The sequence below is a fragment of the Lithobates pipiens genome, unplaced genomic scaffold, assembly GCF_037356315.1.
Source record: "Lithobates pipiens isolate NorthernLeopardFrog02 unplaced genomic scaffold, aLitPip1_a1.2 Scaffold_27, whole genome shotgun sequence".
Classification (NCBI taxonomy): Eukaryota; Metazoa; Chordata; class Amphibia; order Anura; family Ranidae; genus Lithobates; species Lithobates pipiens.
In genome coordinates this window covers 22,715,818-22,738,780 of record NW_027507788.1, presented here as the reverse complement: position 1 = coordinate 22,738,780, position 22,963 = coordinate 22,715,818, and the positions used below count along the sequence as shown (strand labels likewise).

Sequence of the window (22,963 nt, the reverse complement as noted above, 5' to 3'; positions counted from 1 at the left end):
CAGGATCGTTTTTTTTTATTTTTTTATTTTAGGCTTCCCAGCCTAGAGGTGAGATATGGGGTCTTATTGACCCCCCATATCTCACTGTAAATAGGTCCGATCGTGCCATATTCCTATTACAAGGGATGTTTACATTCCTTGTAATAGCAAAAAAAGTCATCAATTTTATTATTTTTCTTTTTTTAAGTGTCAAACTAAAAAAATAAAAGTAAAATTAACAATAAAAAAAAAAAAAATTAAAGCGCCCCTGTCCCCGTGAGCTCGTACGCAGAAGCGAACGCATACGTAAGTCCCGCCCACATATGAAAACTGTGTGCAAACCACACATGTGAGGTATCGCCGCAAACTTTAGAGCGAGAGCAATAATTCTAGCACTAGACCTCCTCTGTAACACAAAACATGTAACCAGTAAAAAAAAATTTAAACCGTCGCCTATGGGGATTATTAAATACCAAAGTTTGGCGCCATTCCACGAGCGCGTGCAATTTTGAAGCGTGACATTTTGGGTATCTATTTACTGAGCGTATCTTCATCTATCACATTATGCAAAAAAATTGGGCTAACTTTATTGTTTTTTTTTTTTTTTAAGCATGAAACAGTTTTTTTTCTGAAAAAAAACGCGTTTAAAAAATTGCTGCGCAAATACCGTGCGAGATAAAAAGTTGCAAGAACCGCCATTGTATTCTCTAAGGTCTTTGCTAAAAAAAAATATATATATAATGTTTGGGGGTTCTATGTAATTTTTCTAGCAAAAAAATGATGAATTTTACATGTAGGAGAGAAATTTCAGAATTGGCCTGGATGTGAAGTGGTTAATATACTGTAATGTGTGTACAAACAGGGGTATAAACCCATCGATGAGCGCTCCATCAGCCCACACCTAAAAATTTATTTTTTGTGATGAAATCTAGCAGCAACCAACATACATTATGACTTTTTAGCTGTATACATTCTATTCTTACCAACCAACACACCATACAGACAAAAAAACAAACAAAAAAGAAAGAAAAATGGGGCTTTGCCACCATATAGCATCTTCTTATATGGAGGTAATATGTAGTGTTCTCAGGCGGTCTGGCTCTACAGACCCAATATTATCTCTTAACGGCATTAATTCAAATTAGGGAATTTACTCAGATCATATTATATCCATCTCCTCTATACCCCAAGTAGAAAAGATGTAGCTGGATAGCCGCACTCCGAATTATTCGACTTTATTTCGAAAATGTCATTAAAATCATAGCATCTAGGCTGGTAAACAGACTAACTGCACAGCGGCTGTGCAGTTAGTCTGTTTACCAGCCTAGATGCTATGATTTTAATTACATTTTTTAAATAAAGTTAAAAAATTCAGAGTGCGGCTATCCAGCTACATCTTTTCTACTTCAGTTCCTGTTGCAAACAGAGCCAGCACCCTGTGGGATTGTGGAAACAGCTGTTTTGGAAGAAGTCATTACCTTAGAGCGGTAATTCTTTGTATTTTCCTCTATACCCCAAGGAGAGCAAAACAGCAAAAAAAAAAAGTGCATGTGCTAATAACCCTCCCAACAAGACCCCAAATCTCTTCTACTTATAAATTACAAATCTCACGTTTGTGTCAATATAATTTCATATGTCATACCTATCAACCAATAACCCCCCAGAGTACCATGTCTAAATTTGTGCCACAGTGAATTCATTAACATAAACGTCATTTTCTCAAAGAAAAAAAAAAAACTCTACAATTGATGGTGGAGGAATTGGGCATTAGCTAGGACACGGTGCGCACCATCGTCTGCAAAGATTTGGGTAAGCGGAAGATCTGCTTCCGGATTGTGCCACACAAGCTCACAGAGGAGAAAGCAAAACAGATGGAATCCTCTGGAAATGTCATTACCATGTGTGACCAGGATCCATCCTTTCTGAGAACCAGCGTCACATGGGATGAGAACTGGTGTTACCAGTTTGACCCAAAATCCAAGCAGCTTCCACTTTACTCCCCTGATCTGGCACCTACGGACTTCTTTCAGTTTCCCTGCCTGAAGAACGTCATGAAAGCCTCACGTTTTGTGGACATGTCGGAAATCCAAGTATGTGTGACAGCAGTTTCGCAATCGATTCCTAAAGAGGCCCTTTCTGACAGTTTCCAGAAGCTTTATGGGCTTTGCCAAAAGTGTGTTGTAAGGGATGGCGATTATTTTGAAGGCCAATAAAGGTAATTTGTTTGTAACTTCTGTTTTGATTGTTTTATGATACCATTCACCAAACTTTTTATACACCCCGTATATCTGTTCATACCAAACCCATGCCTAAGCTCTGCAAACTTATCATATATAAAGCCATTTGACTTGAAGTATGCATATCCAAGTCTTAGCAGGCTCATAATTGTAATAAGGATCCATTCCTAGAATTTCCGGAGTGTGGCAGTGGGAATTGGGACCTTGTTTCCTCCAGGCAAGTCTTCCTATACTGGTAAATGAGGGGTGTTCTCACAGACAGATGGAGGGTCTTCTATCAATGAGGCCAACATTTGAGAGCTGTCCCCTAGGGAGACCTACTAATACCCCTGGCATTTCCTCCAATGGTGTTCGCTCCAGGGCCGTCTTTAAGGCAGGGCAAAAGGGGCAGCTGCCCTGGGCCCTGTCATTGTTGTGGGGCCCAAAGCAGCTGCCTCATACTTGCCAACTATCCCAGTTTACATTCCCTTGTCCATTGAGGTTTTAGTCCTGTGCTGTGTCCTGATATCTCAGTGTGAAGTGCTGCTACTAATGCTGCCCAGCTCTGACCTATTGTTGTGTACAGATGACTCACCTGCAGACCCTGTGTTTACATGTAAATAAGGGGCATTCAGATGTAAATAGCAGTGCCATGCATATGTAAATAGCTGAGGCCAACAGCATTGATATGTAAATACAGGCAGCATTCATATGTATATCATGCCCCACTGCAGTGAGGAGATGATGTGCTGTAACCTATAGCAACCAGTGAGCAGTATTACTGTACAGTAATCTCTAGCAGCCAATCAACAAGCAGAAATCACATGCTGTAACCTCTAGCAACTAATCAGTGAGCCTTAAGGAGTGCTGTAACCTCTAGCAACCAGTCAGTAAGCATTAATGATATGCTGTAACCTCTGGCAACCAATCGCAATCACTGCCTGATCTGATACAGTAAACTGATTTTAAGTCTAGCTGCTATTTATTGTATGTCTCAGAGAAGGTGGAGAGCGAAATTGCATGGGGGGAGGGGGGCCCTAAGAAAATTTTTGCCCAGGGCCCAATCATTATTAAAGATGGCCCTGGTTCGCTCTTATATGATATATAATGTGGTTCCTCAGTAGTGGCAACATTTAGATATACTGTATATCTGTTCTGTCTGATATGCAAGAGGAGGTCCTCTTTAATACCATGAATATGTGCTGTTCCTGAATTTCAGCACCAATGGAAACACATCTGTGTTTCTGCAGAATTGTTTAAAGTATTTAAACCCTCAAAGTGAACTTATGTTACATGACTCCTTTAGGTAAGTTTAATAAACCATTAAAGTGTTTTGTTATATTAATTTTATACGTGCAGAAAATAATACTTGTTGATCCTGCCAGTCATCTAGTGAGTTGATAACATTATGTGTTTTCTACCTCTGCTGACCTATAAGTTAGGATTGCTCCCCGTTATCTACAGAACCACCTCCTTCTAGGTTATGGAGAAGAGGACGTTATTGTAGTCCTGTCCAAGATACCATCGATCAGTGATTCTCAACCAGAGTTCCGTGGAACCCTAGTGTTCCTCCAGAGGTTGCTAGGGGTTCCTTCAGCATCGGGCCATTTCTGCCTCTCGGATAAGTTCCCACTGACACCATTGATCTTTTTAGCTATCTGTAAGGAGGTAATTCTTCCCAATGACCACAAGTGTAAGGACCATTCTTCCCACTGACCATCACACTAATGTATCATGAGTTGTAGATTTCGAATTTTTAGCAGGGGGTTCCCGGAGACTGAAGAACTATTTTAAGGGTTCCTCTGTGTTGAAAAGGTCGAGAAAGGCTGCCATAGGTAAATGATTGAGGATTATCATCCTAGGACAGGAGGCGTGTTACTGGTTGGATCACCAGGGAAATAAAAAGCAAAAGCCTGAAAAAAACAACAAACAAATGCAGTCACCAAAATACTGTATATCTGTAATATACAATTTTTACACCACCCACCATCTTTTGTTGCATCTTAGCCCTTGTACACACGGTTGGACATTCTGACAACCAAATCCGTTGGATTTTGTCCGATGGATTTTGTCCGAATCTGTTGCATAGACACGGTCGGACAAAGTTGTCGGAAAATCCGATTGTACATAACGTGATGACGTTATTTCGTTACCACAGGACTATGTTCAGGCTAATAACCAATAGCTTTGGTCTAGGAATTTGATATGAGCATGCGTGGCACTTTGTCCGTCGGAGTAGGCTACACATGATCGGAGTATGTCTGATCGGAGAATTTTGGCGGAAAATTTTACAGACAAGATGGAAAACTTGGTCCGTCGGATACATTCCGACGGAAACAGTCCAATGGAGACCACACACAGTCGGATTATCCGACAAAACGGTCCAATAGGACACATCCCATCGGAATCTCCGACCGTGTGTACAAGGGCTAAGTGCTGCTGATCTCCTGCTGCTTCTTTCTGTCTGTATGCAATGAATTTATTTGGCTGAGTTTTCCTACTGATGACAGTGTTGACAGTGTACCATGCCTTCATATTGTGTTAAAATGGCCACTAGTACTCTCCATTGGAAGGCTGTGTTTGATAACACAGGATCACAGTTGGGGGGAGGGCATTGTCACCCTATAAAAAGAAATGTCTGTACTGATCTCAACATACCCCCCCACCTATCATATTTATTATTTACAGCTTTCACACATTCAATACTCAAGTGTCTCGCTCCCCCATACAGCTCCAGCAGTCAGAAATCGAAATGGTACTTGGGTCAGAACTTGACAGGAAACACCTCTCACACTTATGCCCCATTGTCCTTGCCACTGAGCCCTTAGGGAATCTAGAGGGGTAGGGAAGTCAACGGGATGCCCAAAATGTGGACAATGATGATTGGGATAATGTCTGGCACCTCCCATTCCTGACATTGGTTTCCTTGCATGATCAATTGATCCAATTTAAAATAGTGCACAGAGACTACTATACTCCTTCCAGACTCCATAAGATGAATGCATCTCACTGCTGGAGATGTGGACAGACTCTGGGTGATTTCACTCATGTTTTGGGCCTGTCCCCATATCGTTGAGTTCTAGAAGGATGTATTATAAAATCACAAATGCAATTGTCTTGACCCCGGTTCCATTGGCATTGGAAGGCTGCATATTGGGCCTAGTGGATAATCTCATCCCTACCAGGGTGGGAAAGACTTTGGTCAGACTACTTCTTTTCTATGCCAGGAAGGCCATTGCCCTGCAATGGAAAAGGAGACCCCCCCACTTCCTTTTGGAATCAAATAATAATCTTCCACTTTTACGAAGACACATACTAATCATGCTGCCAGACCAAATATGACTAAGTATGGTCCAAGTGGCTGGCAGATCCTTCTCTGCCTCCTCCTCATACAGTATAGCCTTGGTTCGGATGCCCATGAGCTATTAGAGCCTCCTTTTCGGGTTATACTTTCTGTTTTACTCCAAGGTTACCATCTCAGGGTGAGCTTAATGCTCCCCCTTCAATGAAGACTTCTTTGCTATATGACTTTTAGCTGGAAGTTGCACCAGTATTATCTTGATGTTGCTCATGCTCGTGTACATGTTTCAAATATGTCATTATCATGCACCCCTTGCGTGGGTAACATAACAAAGATGTTGTGTTTGCTTGTTGTACTGTGGGCATTTTTAAAATTCAGTAAAAAGATTTACAAAAAAAAAAAGTGCCTGAACAAGTCCATCATGGCAGAAGTACTGCCATTTTTGTGCTTTTGAAGTTCTATGAACAAGCTGAAATGCACACTGGATTTTAACGATTTAATTTTTATTAAATTTTATTTTTATTTTATTTAGTTCAATTTAATGATGGTTGGTGTGGACTTGACTAGTCCTATAGATGGCAAGACACTAGAAAATTAGTTCTACATCAGGAACATTTGTTAATTAATCAATTTACTGATGGCTTTGTAGACCTGACTAGTCCAATTGATGGCAAGACACTAGAAAATCACACCAGGAACATTTGTAATAATTGTAATTTTATTTTGCTCATAAAAAAATAAAGATCCATGCATGCTGATAAAAGGAAAATTAAATATCGTTTTTAATAAACTCTGTACACTTGTTATGAAAAGCTTATACACAAAAATGTAAATCAATGATGTTGCCCACAGCAAGCAGAATGGAGCTTTTCTTTGTCCAAGCGAATGAAACCGAGGGACCCATCTGAATTTTTGCAATGGGCAACACTACATTTTTATTATCTATGTAATGCAAGGATTATTTCTAGTATAAAATATTCATTAATAACTATGGGCCACATACATGAAAGTGGCTGAAAGGAAGAATTTCATAATATCCTGGAAAACTGATAAACTTTTATATATTTTTTTACATAACAGTCACTATATCATTGGGTATACTTTTTGAACAGTCACCCTTAAGAACTAATTTTGGTTTAATTCTGTAGACCAATGGTTCTCAACCTCAGTCCTCAAGTACCCCCAATGTTTGCAGGTTTTGCTTCATCTTGCACAGGTTCTTTAAATCAGAGTCAATGGCTTGGTAGTTTGGACAGCTAGCTGCTGCCATAACAACGATATCCTCCTTCAAACAGCCGCCGTAAAACCGCGGCAGGCGGTCCGTAAGTGGTTAAAACGGAAGTTCCACTTTTGGGTAGAACTCCACTTTAAATGTAACCATATTTCTACACTTATGCTGGCCATACACAGGTCGAATTTCAAAAGTTTTCTTTCTTTCTTTTTCTTTTGAAACCTAATGCCGCGTACACGCGATCGGAATTCCGGCCAGAAAAAGACAGATGAGAGCTTTTCATCGGGAAATGCGACCATGTATATGCTCCATCGGAATTTAGCTGTCCGAAATTTCCGCCAGCCAAAAATATATAGCATGTTCTCAATTTTCCCGACAGAAAAACTTTCTATCGGTAATTCGGTGTGACCGTGTGTAGACAAGACAGCTTGAGCGGAATTCCGTCGGAATTCCCTCGGGAAAACCATCAGAGCTTTTTCTGACGAGAATTTCCGATTGTGTGTACGCGGCATTAGAGGCATTCCCAAAACATGGCCTGTTGGGGGTACTTGAGGACTGAGGTTGAAAACCACTGGTGTAGACAAAGCAGTGAAATGAAATCTGGGGTCGCTGTTGACTATTGCCTTTTACTTATTACCCTTTTGAAGATCAACTCCATCCAAAATAATATTCAAGTATACTATGAATGCCAAGAGCTTGAACCACATACCCGTTTGTTACATTTCTACTGAAAAAATAGCCCAACCAAATTTTCCAGTTTTGCATAAATACCATTAAAAAGCCAAAAGGTGTTACACAATGTATTTTTCTTGGGAAATTGATTCATTGCTTTACAATGCAGCTGCAAGAGTGCATACATCGCAGCTTTTGATAGGGGCTGGTGGACTCAATTGAAGTCCGTTTAACTTTTCAGTGTACGTTAACATCTGTGCTAAAACCATGCATGTTATTAGGCATTGCTATTCATTTTTAATGGTACCCCGATGCACCTGTGCTATAGCGACTGGCCCAGATTTGAATGCCTGGTGCATTGTGTTGCAATGCTCCAAAAAATAATACAAGTACTTTTTTTATGTATTGAGGCTCATTAATTGGTGAAAGTGAATGGGACACCTAAATGCAAGGTGCAGTTCCCCGGGTATAATATAGTGTGGTATTCTCAGACTGTCATAAAAAGCTAGGGGGTAATATAACACAGAGGTACACATCACAGAATGAAATTTTGGAACTGGCATTTATATGGGGGGGGGGGGGGGTAAATATACAATTTAAAATCCAGTTTTCAACTACAAGCTCTAAATGCTTTCACAATTTGAACAGAGTAATGTAATGTCAGTGTAGAATCTCAGTTCTTCTTGCAGCTTTGCCAAATGTTGGTTGGGAGGGGGGGGGGTCAGGGTGACAAACGTAGTAACCTCTCCCCCTTCAATGAGATTTCTGTGTTTTTCAGGTTCTCTCAAATTTAAAAACAGTCCACGGATGCCTGCAATGACACCGACATGCTAATGATTCATCAGTTCCGGGCCTTCAGCTCCCGCGCCATCTGACACATGGTGCACGGTCCGCAGAATGTGAGGCACACACAGTCATTGCAGATACTTCCCTATAGGACAAAGACAGAGATAACTTAGACATCACAGATTATTTATGAACAATATAGACTTAAGAAGAATTATTAAAACTGGACTCTGAGCACAAAAGCTCACCACAAAATTATAAAAATCAACTTTGTGTGCACCAAATGCCTTTGCACACCTAGTTATTACCTTGTAAAAGTAGCACTAAAGCCCCGTACACACTATCAGATTGTCTGCTGATTTTTTTCCATCAGATTTACCAAAACCATATAATATGAGGTCAAACCTTAGGGGTTTCAATGTGTATGCAATCAGGCAGGCCCTTCTACTACATGGTTTTGGTAAACCTGAAGGAAAAAATCAGCAGACAATCTGATAGTGTGTATGGGGCTTAACACTGCTAACACATCATCGCTGTGCTCTTAGACTCCCCTTTCACACTGGGGGCGCTTTGCAGGTGCTACAGCTCTAAAAAAAGCATCTGCAAAGCGCCCTGAAAGAGCCACTCCCAAGGGCTTTCACACTGGAGCGGTGTGCTGGCAGGACGGTAAAAAAAAGTCTTGCTAACAGCATCTTTGGAGTGGTGAAGGAGCAGTGTGTGTATACTGCTCCGAAATCAATGGGGCAGCGCGGCTATACCGCCGGCAATTCGCCGCTGCAGAAGCGCTTTGCGGTGGTTTTAACCCTTTCTCGGCCAATAGCGGGCAGTTTTACCGCCAGCACCCACACCGCCCCAGTGTGAAAGGGGCCCTAAACCCCTTTCCCACTGGGTCGTTTTGCAGGCATGACAGCGCTAAAAATAGCACACAAGGCTTTCACACTGGAGCGGTGTGCTGGCAGGACGGTAAAAAAGTCCTGCTAGCAGCATCTTTGGAGTGGTGAAGGAGCGGAGGATACACCACTCCTACCCATTGAAATCAATGGGGCAGCGTGTCTATACCGACGGACAAAGCGCCTCTGCAGAGGCGCTTTGCGGTGGTTTTTAACCCTTTTTCGTCCGCTAGCGGGGGGGTAAAACCGCCCGCTAGTGGCCGAATAGCGCCACAAATCCAACGGTAATACGCTGCTAAAAATAGCGACGCTTTATCGCCGACACACCTACGTCCCCAGTGTGAAAGGGGCCTTAGAGTGCTCTACATAGTCTGTACAGAGAGCAGAGCTGTGGGAGGGGCCCAGCAGGTCCACCCACTACAAGCGGGCTGTAGAAAACTACAGAAGGGGGCGGAGACAAGACCAGTCACCCTGCAGAGGGAGAGAGACCAGCATTTGCTGGTCTTTATCACAGGAAACGTCTTGTATCTAGTCAATATTGGCTTATCGAGACGTTCATGCATTTACACATATACACACACACTATATGTAGAATTTATATATATATATATATATATATATATATATATATATATAAATAAATATAGAAAATGTCAATAGCATTATCACATCAGTGTTTGTTCTCCCTCTCCCCTTAACATTTTTATCATTATCTGTAGATTCCGACAGTAGATCTTTTTTTATTTTATCACTTTTTGTAACGGGCCAAGCTGTCCATCAAAAAATGGCAGTTGTAGTTACAGGAAACTCGAGTATCAGCTGCTACCAACCAGCAGAAGCACTGATTGTAGAAAATTGGATGAGATCATTCAAGAAATTGTACAACAGTACAGTTAACCCTTTAAGGCCGGTTCACACTACAAAAATGCACTTCAGACTTGTCTCAGATGCGCTTCTGCATGTGCGTTTTTCGGATTTCCGGATGCTTTTTTTTGCTTTTTTTCACGTCCCCCCCCCCACTATACTAGGGTCCAGTGCATTTTGATGCGTTCAAGTGCGTTTTTGATGCGTTCCAGTACAGTCCAGCGCAGGAAAAATGTAGCACGTTCTACTTTTTTTTCTGGAACTAAAAAGCCCTGGAACTGAATGGAATTTGGGTGAACTATGCCATTGGAGACCATACAACCTACTTTCTATGCCCCTGTACACACGGTCGGACATTCTGCCAACCAAATCCGTCGGATTTTGTCCGTCGGATTTTTCCTGTCGGATCTTGTCTGAAACTGTTGCATACACACGGTCGGACTAAGTTGTCAAAAAATCCGATCATTCAGAACGTGATGACGTAATTTCGTTACGATGGGACTACGTTCACGCTAGTAGCCAATAGCTTTGATGTAGGAATTTGATCTGAGCATGCGTGGCACTTGGTCCGATCAAAATTCGCTACACATGATCGGAGTATGTCCGATCGAACCAGTTGGTTGGAAAATATTTCCAACATGTTGGAAAATTGGGTCCGACGGATATTCCGACGGAATCAGTCCGATGCATACCACACACAGTCGGATTATCCAACAACACGGTCCGACGCATTCTCTGACCGTGTGTACAAGGGCTATGAGTTTTTGATGCAGAACAAAAAGGCACTGGACAATGTGGTGTGAACTGGCCCTTAAAGCCTTAAAGCGGAACTAAAAGTATAATAAAAAGCATATGAACAGACAGGCTCTTTTTTTTTTTGCAGAAGGGACACGCAATTTCTCTTCTGCAGTAAAAAAAATGTACCTGCCTGTATGCAGTCTCCCTTAAAATGTGCACGGAGCTGCGCATGCATAGCTTAGGAAACAGTCTCGGCATGGTGCCAGGATAATAAACTCCTATGCATGGGCAGGAGTCAATGTCATACTCTGCTGGCCAATCAAGGGAGCCAAAGATGCAACACTTGGAAGAAGCCAGGTAACTCTCGGACATCAGAGTTCTGGGAAGAAAACTTAAAAAGTAGCGCCAGTCTGAAAAAAAAAAAAAAAAGTCTGCAGCTAAATATAATGTAGCTGCTGACTTTTAATATAAGGACACCTATAAGAACACACACGGTCGGATTTTCCGACGGGAAATGTTCGATGTGAGCTTGTTGTCAGAAAGTTCGATCGCGTGTATGCTCCATCGAACGTTTTCTGTCAGAATTTCCCCCAACAAACGTTTGATAGCAGGTTCTCAATTTTTTTGCCAACAAAACTTGTTGTTGGAAAGTCCGATCGTGTGTACACAAGTTCGTCGTACAAAAGTCCACGCATGCTCTGAATCAAGCAGAAGAAGCCGCACTGGCTATTGAACTTCCTTTTTCTTGGCTCGCCGTACATGTCGTACCTCACCGCGTTCTCACGTTCTGAATTTTTGGCCAACATTTGTGTGACCGTGTGTATGAAAGACAAGTTTGAGCCAACATCCTTCGAACAAAAATTATGTTGTCGGAAAATCCGATTGTGTACGCGGCATTACTTGTCCAGGAATCCTGTGATGTCGGCACCCTGAGTCGGTTCACCAACTGGCTTTGGGTACAGGCACCAGGATTCTAAGTAAGGCAAACCGACACTGAAGCCTTCACTGCCCATGTACGAGTGGCACAGTGGTTTATGAATGTCTCTGCTGGCACCAGGATTGTAAGTAAGGGAAACCGACAGTGAAGCCTTCACTGCCCATGTACGAGTCACACTGCGCTTTATGAATGGTTCCGCCGTCTTCTGGGACCTGTGTGTATCCCAGAAGGCAGCGGGGGAATGGAGAAAAGGCTGGAAATATCGCAGAGGGTGCGAACAAGCAGAGCTTCCACCTTTTGGGTAAAACTTCGCTTTAATGACTGTATTTTTCAATCGTGACTCAATCTATACAAAAACACTATAAAAATATATACAAAACACTATACATTATCTGTTAAAAAAATAAATAAATATAAAGGAACACATTTTTATTAGTAAAGACCGTGCTCCTTATGTTTTAGTCTAATCCTTACCGGGATGTGGTAGCGCTCCCTTATGCCAGTGCGCATGGCCATCACGGTACCTCCTAAAAATGGCAAGCAGCAGCATTCCCCGTACTGTGAGGCTACTTTGCACGCCAAAATGCAAGGGACAAATGCTCCGCAAAGGCCTGCAAGAAAGAAGAGCCTTGGGTTAATGAAACAAAAGTAAAATAAAAATAAAAAAGTGCTCAACAAAGTGAGTTGAAAGATGCTGGAAGTCGTTTAACCTGGAAGAGGAGCAGTACCACAGCGCTGGATTAGAGAGTCTACGGGTGACAGCACCTGAGATTGGGAAAGTATACCACTAGGGGCCAATGGGGCATTCACTTTTTTAATGCCCAAACTGCAATTACATTTTAATGCATAAAAAAAGTACCCTTTTTTTTTAATGCAACACCACACAACGCACAGCATGCACCGTAAACAGCGGTGCCTGTCTTTCGGCAAATATCTCCTAAACCGCGTAGGTTTTGGAGATATTTCTTGGACCTACAGGTAAGCCTTAATCTAGGCTTACCTGTAGGTCAAAGTGTGTTGTAATGGGTTTACAACCACTTTAAGGTGAACTGCAGTGCAGCTGTAACAGTGAGTTGGGGGCGCCATTTAAAAGGAATGGCACCTCACCAGAGTACATGTGTTACTGCAACCGTGTTAAAGGGTACCAAAGCAAAGGAATCTAGCTCCAGTTTGAGCACCCACACATTATAGGGCTTTTACCAATTCCCTATTTTATATATAAAAAAAAAAATCACATACTGTAAATGAATAAGCCAGTGTGAATTATTGCATTTTATTTTTCAAATGTATTTTTACAGCATACTAGAATTAGTGGGCAGCACAGTGGTGTAGTGGGTAGCACTCTCACCTAGCAGTAAGGAGGGTTGCTGGTTCAAATCCCAACCATGACACTACCTGCCTGGAGTTTGCATGTTCTCCCTGTGCCTGTGTGGGTTTCCTCCGGGTACTCCGGTTTCCTCCCACAATCCAAAGACATGCAGGTAGGTTAATTGGCTTCTGTCCAAAATTGGCCCTAGTATATGGGGACCTTGGATTGTGGGCTCCTTGAGGGTAGGGACTGTTGTGGGTGTGCAATGTACAGGGATAGGGACAATTGTAGACACTCACTCAGGTTGAACCGGATGGACTGGTGTCTTTATTCAACCTAACTAACTATAAGAATGTAGGCACCATGCTTCCCCCACAGATCATCACAAGTGCGTTCATTCCAATGTCCCAATTTGTAAACTACAGGGAGGATAGAATAGTCATGATATGCCTTTTGGGTACATTGTAAAACCTCTAATACGTACAGATGCCCATGTCTTCACAGCAGTCCATAACTTCGGAGTTCCATTGGCCGCTACTGGCAGAGTAGCCTTGCGCTGCCTGGGGCTGAGATGTCATTGGGTAAGACATGGTGACCTAGAATAGAACATAAATAAGACATCAGCAATAAGGCTGAGACATGGTAAGTATATACTGGACCTCATACACCTTAATTTACTGGACAAATAAATACAAAATTCATCAGAAGACCCATGGTTTGGACTTACAGGGCAAAGCAAAGCGTTCGCTAAAGCTGACCCATGCAGGTGCTGATATTTCTCTTTTATCGGTGGAAAAAGAGTCAGCAAGGGGTCCCTTCCATAAACCTTTTTTGGGCTCCTACATTAAACTAATGCATAAATACAAACATGCTTGCTGTGCATTGGTTGAGTTTAGAGGAAATGAGCAGTGTTCAGGTCTATGTGTCAGAGCGAAGGAGTATGGCATCTCCTAAAAGCATCTAATGTAAATAGGGCCCCTATATTCCAGTGGGCCCCTGTGTAAATGCATAGCAAGGGCAAATTGTGTGTGCACCCCTGCCTTTTTTTGTTATTGCCAGGCAAGTAACATTACATATCAGGTACTTCTTGGTATGGGTGAGCATCCTACTCCCTCTCAATCTACCAATGAGACATTGCTAGTGATTGGCCACCCAGGTCAGTCTGTGATATAAAACATATGCAAATGCCTAAAGAGTTAAGATAACAGAAGCTGGAGGTCTCCTGAGAAAGGTCACAACGTCACATTTCCAGGTTCATCTAATGTTCCGAGAAGAGTTGCTATTATATCATATCTCTAGAGATAAGCGGGAGTCAAGTTCTGCATGTTTATCAAAACATTCTTTCTGAAATCTCCAGTTCCCTTACTACCGACCGATGACAACCTTGACATCCTGAAAAACCCATCCTTAAAAACATGCAGCCTGCCAACCCTGGCATTCTTCAGAAAATGCTAGTGGTCTGTTATATTTAGTCACAAACCCGGAAACATGCATCAGAAATGCTCATACTTCTGCTTGTTCCTTAAGGTATTAATCAAAGCATTATGACAGCCAGCAAGCTAGCATTTCCCAAAGAAAAGATTTGCAATGGTAACCTACATTTTTGGATATATGTAAAGGGATATTACACCCGATATATAAATCATTAGTTAAAGCAGAACTCTTATGCCGCGTACACACAGTCAGACTTTCTGGCAGAAAAGGTCAGACGGAATCATCGGATCCATCGGATATTCCAATCGTGTGTGGGCTTCAGCTGACTTTTTCTTTCGAAAAATTCTTACGGAACTAGAAATAGAACATGTTTTAAATCTTTCCGATGGAATCAATTCCCATCGGGAAAACCATTTGTCTGTATGCTATTCCGACGGACCAAAAACGCCGCAAGGGCAGCTATTAGCTACTGGCTATTGAGCTTTCTTTTTCTAGTCCCGTCGTACGCGTTGTACGTTACCGCGTTCTAAACTATTAGACTTTGGTGTGATCGGGTGTATGCAAGTCTGTTGCAGCGGAACTCTGCCGGAACTCCGTCAGAAAAACCGTCAGAGTTTATTCTGACGGAAAAACCGGTCGTGTGTACGTAGCATAACAATTTGGAAAGGTTAGAAGTTTTGTATTGCTTCCCCATTGGGAAGACTCACTAAAGCCTCATACACACGATAGGACTTTGTACAAACTTTCCATTGTATTTTTGTACAAAGGGCATCGGCCCTGAACTTGTATTGCATACACACAGCAGGACTTTTTCAGCCAACTTTCACCAAATCATGTGGTTTTTCTGCTCTTTACCGCCACCTTTGGTCAACTTCTGTATTGTTGTCTGATCTTTTGCATTGGTTCTGAGCATGCCTGTTTGTACTTTGTACAAATGTCCTATGGTTTTCTGTACACACGACCAGACTTTGCCCCATCGGACTTTTATTGCCAGAAAGTTTGTCCGTTCGCACAGCCAACAAAAGTCTGATGAAAACCAAAAAAATGTGTCCGATGGAGCGTACACGCGGTCGGATGTTGCTCCAAAACAGCTAATTTGCATGTTTGTTGTCAAAAAGTCTGATCGTATGTATGGGCCTTAAGAATGATTGGAAATCCTCCATTTTGTAGTTGTCACCACCAGTTTTAGTGCTGTATGATCCAATGGGAACCACTGTTCAGCAGTAGAAAGGGGATTTTTCCCTTCCCTTCTGGTTATGTCTTGGGGGCAAAGAAATCTCCCTGGTGAAGAATTTGAAGGAGATCTAACCCCTTTACATTATCCAAAACAAGAAACGTTGGCTAGAGGTTGGCTTTAACTATAAATTAAAGAGTTTTGCTGGCGTTCTACACAGATAGATATAGATAGATATAGATAGAGATAGAGATAGATAGAGATGTAGATAGAGAGATAGATAGAGATGTAGATAGAGAGATAGATAGAGATGTAGATAGAGAGATAGATAGAGATGTAGATAGAGAGATAGATAGAGATGTAGATAGAGAGATGGATAGATAGATAGATAGATAGATAGATAGATAGATAGATAGATAGATAGATAGATAGATAGATAGATAGATAGATAGATAGATAGAGATGTAGATAGAGAGATAGATAGAGATGTAGATAGAGAGATGGATAGATAGATAGATAGATAGATAGATAGATAGATAGATAGATAGATAGATAGATAGATAGATAGATAGATAGATAGATAGATAGATAGAGATGTAGATAGATAGATAGATAGATAGATAGATAGATAGATAGATAGATAGATAGATAGATAGATAGATAGATAGAGAGAGAGAGATAGATAGATAGATAGAGAGATAGATAGATAGATAGAGAGATAGATAGATAGAGAGATAGATAGATAGATAGATAGATAGATAGATAGATAGATAGATAGATAGATAGATAGATAGAGAGATAGATAGATAGAGATGTAGATAGATAGATAGAGAGATAGAGAGATAGAGAGATAGATAGATAGATAGATAGATAGATAGATAGATAGATAGATAGATAGATAGATAGATAGATAGATAGATAGATAGATAGATAGATAGATAGACACTGCCAATTACATTAAGGCTCTATTTCCTGTGTTGGTAGAGCTACATGGGCGATTTTCTGATTACACGACTAAATTACATACAGTCAATCGCCGGCTTCTAAGGCATGGCTATTTTGGCCGATTTCTAGACCTGAGATCAAAATTTAACAATTGTACAGTGTTCTAAATCGGTTGTATTTGAGATTTTTTCCAGGCACGAAAGTCGATCAGAAGTCAGAGGATCCCCCGACTGTGAAGGAATGGGTTAAAAATATAGGTGAGCTGTTAAGAATGGAGAAGCTTATGTACCAACATAGTTGTAATGCACATAAATTTGAAAGGTTATGGGCACTGTGGGTGGATGTTCCCGGGGCTCGCACTGATAGATTTGATCATGGATAGGCAGCTTAGGCTCAATACTGGCTAATTTGGTTTATTTCTGAGGGTATAAAGGAAGACAGACTGACATCTATTTTACTGGGTGAGACATTTTTCTCACTGTATAAAACAACACCTGAATACTTTGGAATCCCCAAAAAGAGCTTGCTTCAGGTAAGGTTCTACTGGTAGAATGAAGTAATTGTCTATAGGCTATGGTTGACCTGTGCAGACACCCTAGGGTTACCAAATCACACGGGAAACTTTGAATGCTGTTGGTAAAGTTTTCAGCCAATTACTATTTTTTCCCCAAGGTGAGATCAAAGCCAGGGGGGGTCTACACAATTCATAGTTACCCTCACTCAGCTGGCGTGTCTCCAATGTGTGCAGTACGTGCAGTGCACATGGTTCCCAAGGGGGAGGGGGGACACTGCACATGCAACATTGACCTTAAAGGTGCAGCCACACCTATCGGATGCAGCTGCAGCTCAATGGAGATCCACGTATTTTGGCAATGCAACTGCCCTCTGTAGGGACAGGTGCAGTGCCAACCAAAAGGTTATCAAGTGCCCATGTAACAATTCCAAACAGTAAAAAGGCATTTATAACACCCAGCAAAAAACAAGTTTTCAGTCTAAAGATCTGAGGAATGAGGGGCACAGGTGTGGGTCACAAGTTCCAGGCGCATACACATCGGCTGCTGATAAGCTTGTATGGACCACCCACAGCATAGAGTCGCAAAGCCAAAGATCTTGATGAAGGATCCTGCAAATAGGCCCACTTCATTTAAAAATCACTCCTGCTCAAGTGGAAATTATATCAAGCATGGTCTTCCAAATAGTTATGTGACAGCTGGATCTCCTGACCACCGCCTTGTATGTAGATAAGTAATGAGTCTTCATTTTAAATTATCTTTATCTGTTTAGATTGTAAAAATCTATTTGTCATTGTCAACGTTATATGGAAAGCAAAGTACAACACCCAGACTAATAAGCTCATAAAAATACCTCTGTTTGCTTCTAAATGCTAGATGGACTTCAACCAGAAAAAGAAAACAAAGGACTACTGTGGAAAAAGAAACCCTTGAATACGGTGACCTACAAAATGTTTCTCTTTCACCAGACAGGTGCGTTGAAATAAAGGACGACACCAGCCCAAATAGATTTCCATTTTTGTTTTCAAGAATTAAGCCACTTGGTAACGTCTCTTTTGGTCTCCATTGATGAGATCTCTACATTGGGTCCCAAGGCTTGAACAACTACCACCACCATAGAGGGGCCACTACTCTCTATTACTTTTTTATTGAGCATTATGAGGAGTAGAAGGAAGAGCAAAGATGGCGAAGCAATTCTAAGGTGGATGTGAACTACTGCGGGGGGAGATCACAGATCACATTTCAATAAATAGGATGACTCAGTCAACCATATTGTACCTACTAATTGAATATTTTATGTAGACTATATACTACTGAGCATATGTACAACTACCAAGCCCATATCCCCTCAAGGAAAATTCACTGTAAGTTAAAAATAAACTTACCGAATAAAGCAGATTTTATTGTGAAATTACCCATGGCTGCCAATCAAAATGAAAAAAAAAATCATCAAACTGATACACTAAATGCCACGTACACACGACCGGACTTTTCGAGGGACTAGGTCTGACAGACTTTCGACGGAGTTCTGACAGAGTTCTGACGGACTTTCCGAATGAACGGACTTGGCCACACACAATCACACCAAAGTCCGACGGATTCGAACGTGATGACGTACGACTGGACTAGAATAAGGAAGTTCATAGCCAGTAGCCAATAGCTGCCCTCGTGTCGGTTTTTGTCCGTCGGACTAGCATACACACAAGCGGATTTCTCGGTAGGAACTGGGTCCGGTGGAGTTCTGGCGGAAAAATTTGAAACATGTTCCATTTCTAAAGTCTGTCAGACTTTTGCAAATCAAAAGTCCGCTGCAGCCCACACACGACCGAATGGTCTGCCGGAATCATTCCGTTGGACTTTTGATGTTGAAAAGTCCGGTCGTGTGTACGCGGCATTAGAATTCTTCATTGAGTTCCATTCTGTTCTACTGAATAACCCAGATGGCTTCTTAACCAACAAAAGCAGAAACAGTTGTAACCAGCTAAAAAAAAGCTTAAAGCTAAATTAAACCCAACATTTTTTTAGCTATTACAGGCAACCAATTATTAGCTATTATAATAAACAGACACAAACAGAAAAATGACAGTCAAGTCATAGGAGTAACCAGTTGAAAAAAAGAAAAGGGCAAATAGAAAATCTGCATTGCACTTGTGTTTACGTAAAAAAGCTCTGGAAAAAGGAGAGCAAGTAATATGTTCCACGTAACACAAGTCTATCTAAAGCTAATTTTAAGTTTTCACGCAAAGAAAGTCCTTCCCAAAATCTCAGATATACCAAACAAGAATGAATATGTGAAAAGAGATGCAAAGTAAAATAGATAAGGTCTAAATGTAGCCTAGAGTGACAATTATCATGACTTTCCCAAATTTTACATTCATGATAATCTTATTTTGGAAGCCATAGCAGCTAAATCACTTTTATAAAGCTCAATGTGTTGGGATCATTTCTGATTGATTGGCATGGGTTATATGACTCAGCGCATCATGCTGCGCCGCCTAATGAACAGACAGTCAAAGGCTACGTGGTTGGAGCAGGTTCCCTAAACAGTAGTTTAACATAGTGTTGAACAGCCTTGGTGCGTTTTCGTTGAGAGCACCTAGAGACTTTAGAATTAAGCCAGAAAAACAAAGAAGAGCACCACACTCAGAGTTCAAAAGGTTTTTCAAAAACATGTTTAAAAAAAAAAAAATCAGAAAAATCCCCCCAAATTTTCAGTAAAATAGCCTGCTAGAAAGCTGCAAAGACAGCTGGTAAACAGACATTTAGGAGCAGTTGGGCATTTTTTCAAATGCTCCTGAACTCTCCTCTCCACATGTTATCTTATCAGTACACAGGTTCCTTTATAGTCGTTTCTAGGCAGTTGCGTTTAGAGGCTTTTTTTGGAACCCAAAAAAGCGTTCCGAAGCTGTATTTAGAGACATTTCAAATGCCAAACACGGTAACTCGCATTTAGCCACACTTCGTTTACAGGCATTTTTCATTTTTAGCTATTTTGAAAAAAAAAACATATATATTAAAAAAAATTCTAAACGCTTCTAGATCCAAACGCGGCTAAATGCAGCGAAACGCAACTAAACACAGCATGCTAAACGGCCATTTTTAGATGCCAGTTTCTAGCTGTCAAGTAAAATCGTTCAGGAGAGGTTGAACAACGTCCCGTGTACATCAAGTCTTAAGGGTTTATGTGGCCCATTAACTATTGAATATTGCAGTCTGGTGCTTTGTCTTAATCAGAAATCAGCTTATATACTTATTTATTTATTTATTTTTTTATAGCAGATCGATATGGGATGAAAGCTGTTTGATATTTTGATTCTATTCAGATCATACAATTATCAGATGCCTATTAGTATTATGATTATACAGGATTTACATAGCGTTAACAGTTTGCATAATACTTTAAGGAGGCAACATTGCAGACACAACTTAGCCAGCAGATCTCAGAAAAAAAACACATTATATATATATATATATATATATATATATATATATATATATATATATATATATATATATATATATATATATATATATATATATATATATATATATATATATATATATATATATATATAAAAATAAATAAATGTAAAAATATTTTACCAGCCAACTTTTGAGAAAAGGCTGGCAGCATAGCAGAGGTCTATCTTATGGGTGTTTGGCCAAAGTAAGTTTGACCATGCCACAAATATTCAGTTGCACAGCAGTTAAAACAAAAATAAATAAATATAATAATAATAATAATAAATATTATATATACATATGTAAAAATATTTATTTATATATATATATATATATATATATATATATATATATAATAAATATTCAGTTGCACAGCAGTTAAAACAAAAATAAATAAATATAATAATAATAAATATTATATATATATATATATATATATATATATATATATATATATATATATATATATATGTGTGATATGTAAAAATATAATAAATAATAATTATATATATATTATTTTATATATATAATAAATATTTTATATATATTTATAAATAATATATATAAACAATAATAACACATATATATATATATATATATATATATACACACACACACATATATAATTGAAATCTATCCATCAGTATAGTTCAGTTCCCAGAGTTGCAGAAAGCAACCTCAGACAGAAATGATGAGAAAAGTCTCCAGAACTGATACCTACTTGTTCTGCAGTGATGTCTTGAAACAAAGATGCTGAATGACAAATCTTCCCAGAGTTAGATATTTATACAGCATCATGGAGCCAAATCTGGGTCTGGGAGGATACAGCAGGTAATGTGACCACAGGTTTCCACCACCTCCCTTCTTTGTCACAGCCGCTCCCATGTCACAATTCCTTTCTTCCTTATCTGTGCATCATCACCTGCTGCTTGTTAGGAATGCATGAAGTGGAGATACAAATGCTGACATCACAAAGCTAAACTGAAATTTAGGAATTCCCTAGGTTAGCATATGAAGTACACATGCAAAATTAGGTTTAATCCTCATCTTCCAGTCTCCCTTCATTCTTTCTATATTTTTGCCCTCGCTCATCTTTCTTTTTCCTCATTCCTACTATCTCTTGCTTTTTCTTTTTTATTGCATGTCCTTTTTAACTATTGGAACTTTGGGGGTTATTTACTAAAGGAAAATTCACTTTGCACTGAAAGTGCACTTGGACGTAAAGTCGCTGTAGATCCGAGGGGGACATGCAAGGAAAATAAAAAAAAGCATTTTAGCTTGCACATGATTGGATGATAAAATTAGCAGAGCTTCCCCTTATGCCGCATACACACGACCGGACTTTGAGGGACTAGGTCCGACGGACTTTCGGTGGAGTTCTGATGGACTTTCCGAATGAACAGACTTGGCCACACACAATCACACCAAAGTCCGACGGATTCAAACATGATGACGTACAGCTGGACTAGAATAAGGAAGTTCATAGCCAGTAGCCAATAGCTGCCCTAGTGTCGTTTTTTGTCCGTCGGACTAGCATACACACGAACGGATTTCTCGGTCCGGCGGAGTTCCGGTGGAAAAATTTAAAATATGTTCTATTTCTAAAGTCCACCAGATTTTTGGCAAGCAAAGGTCTGATGGAGCCCACATAAGATCGAATTGTCCGATGGACTCGTTCCGTCAGACCTTTGCTGTCAAAAAGTCCGGTCGTGTGTACGTGGAATTAGATTTAGAGCAACTGCAATTTCAAGTGCGCTTTCAGTGCAAAGTGGATTTGCCTTTCATAAATAACCCCCTTTATATCTTTATTTCCATTTGCTTGCAATTTTGTGTATTTTTTTTAAATAAATGTTGCCCCCAAAAAAGATGCCCCCCGTCTTTTTTTCCCATGGACATTTTGTGGTTTGAGATACAAAAGTGAGTACACCCCTCACATTTTTGTAAATATTTTAGTTATATCTTTTCGTGTGACATCACTGAAGAAATGACACTTGTCTACAATGTAAAGTAGTGAGTGTACAGCTTGTATAACAGTGTAAATTTGCTGTCCCCTCAAAATATCTCCACACACAGCCATTCATGTCTAAACCGCTGGCAACAAAAGTGATTACACCCCTAAGTGAAAATGTCCAAATTGGGTCTAAAGTGTCAATATTTTGTGTGGCCACCATTATTTTCCAGCACTTCCTTAACCCTCTTGGGCATGGAGGTCACCAGAGCTTCACAGGTTGCCACTGGAGTCCTCTTCCCCTCCTCCATGATGACATCACGGAGCTGGTGGATGTTAGAGATCTTGCGCTCCTCCACCTTCTGTTTGAGGATGCCCCACAGATGCTCAATAGGGTTTGAAGTCCATTTGAAATCTTTGCAAATGTATTAAAAACAAAAAACAAAAAAAATCCCTTGAACACAAGTATTCACAGCCTTGACACTCAAAATTCGACATGCGGTAAATTCAATTGATTGGACATGATTTGGAAAGACACACGTTTGTCTATATAAGGTTCCACAGG

At 40.4% G+C, this 22,963-nt stretch overlaps 1 protein-coding gene across 2 annotated transcripts; it reads right to left on the bottom strand.

Moving 5' to 3' along the window:
- Nucleotides 1-6,196: 6,196 nt before the first annotated feature.
- LOC143933653 (cornifelin homolog B-like) lies at nt 6,197-21,303 on the bottom strand. 2 transcript variants are annotated; one of them, XM_077456611.1, is made up of 4 exons: nt 21,172-21,303; nt 13,408-13,519; nt 12,089-12,225; nt 6,197-8,330 (listed from the first exon to the last, which is right to left on the bottom strand). In XM_077456611.1, the coding sequence occupies exons 2-4, from the start codon at nt 13,511-13,513 to the stop codon at nt 8,241-8,243; spliced, it is 333 nt and encodes a 110-aa protein (XP_077312737.1). In that variant the 5' UTR covers nt 13,514-13,519; nt 21,172-21,303; the 3' UTR covers nt 6,197-8,240. The 2 variants fall into 2 exon arrangements, with proteins under 2 accessions (XP_077312737.1, XP_077312736.1); XM_077456610.1 differs by lacking the exon at nt 21,172-21,303 and adding an exon at nt 17,561-17,635.
- Between the last annotated feature and the right edge of the window lie 1,660 nt (nt 21,304-22,963).

What these genes read in the sequence shown, in the direction of transcription:
- LOC143933653 (XM_077456610.1), bottom strand. Translation starts at nt 17,620, where the DNA reads ATGAAGTGGGCCTATTTGCAGGATCCTTCATCAAGATCTTTGGCTTTG. An exon ending in TGGCTTTGCGACTCTATGCT is followed by an intron (nt 13,520 to 17,560) that starts GTGGGTGGTCCA and finishes GTTCTATTCTAG; the next exon opens with GTCACCATGTCTTACCCAAT. An exon ending in CTGTGAAGACATGGGCATCT is followed by an intron (nt 12,226 to 13,407) that starts GTACGTATTAGA and finishes TCTTTCTTGCAG; the next exon opens with GCCTTTGCGGAGCATTTGTC.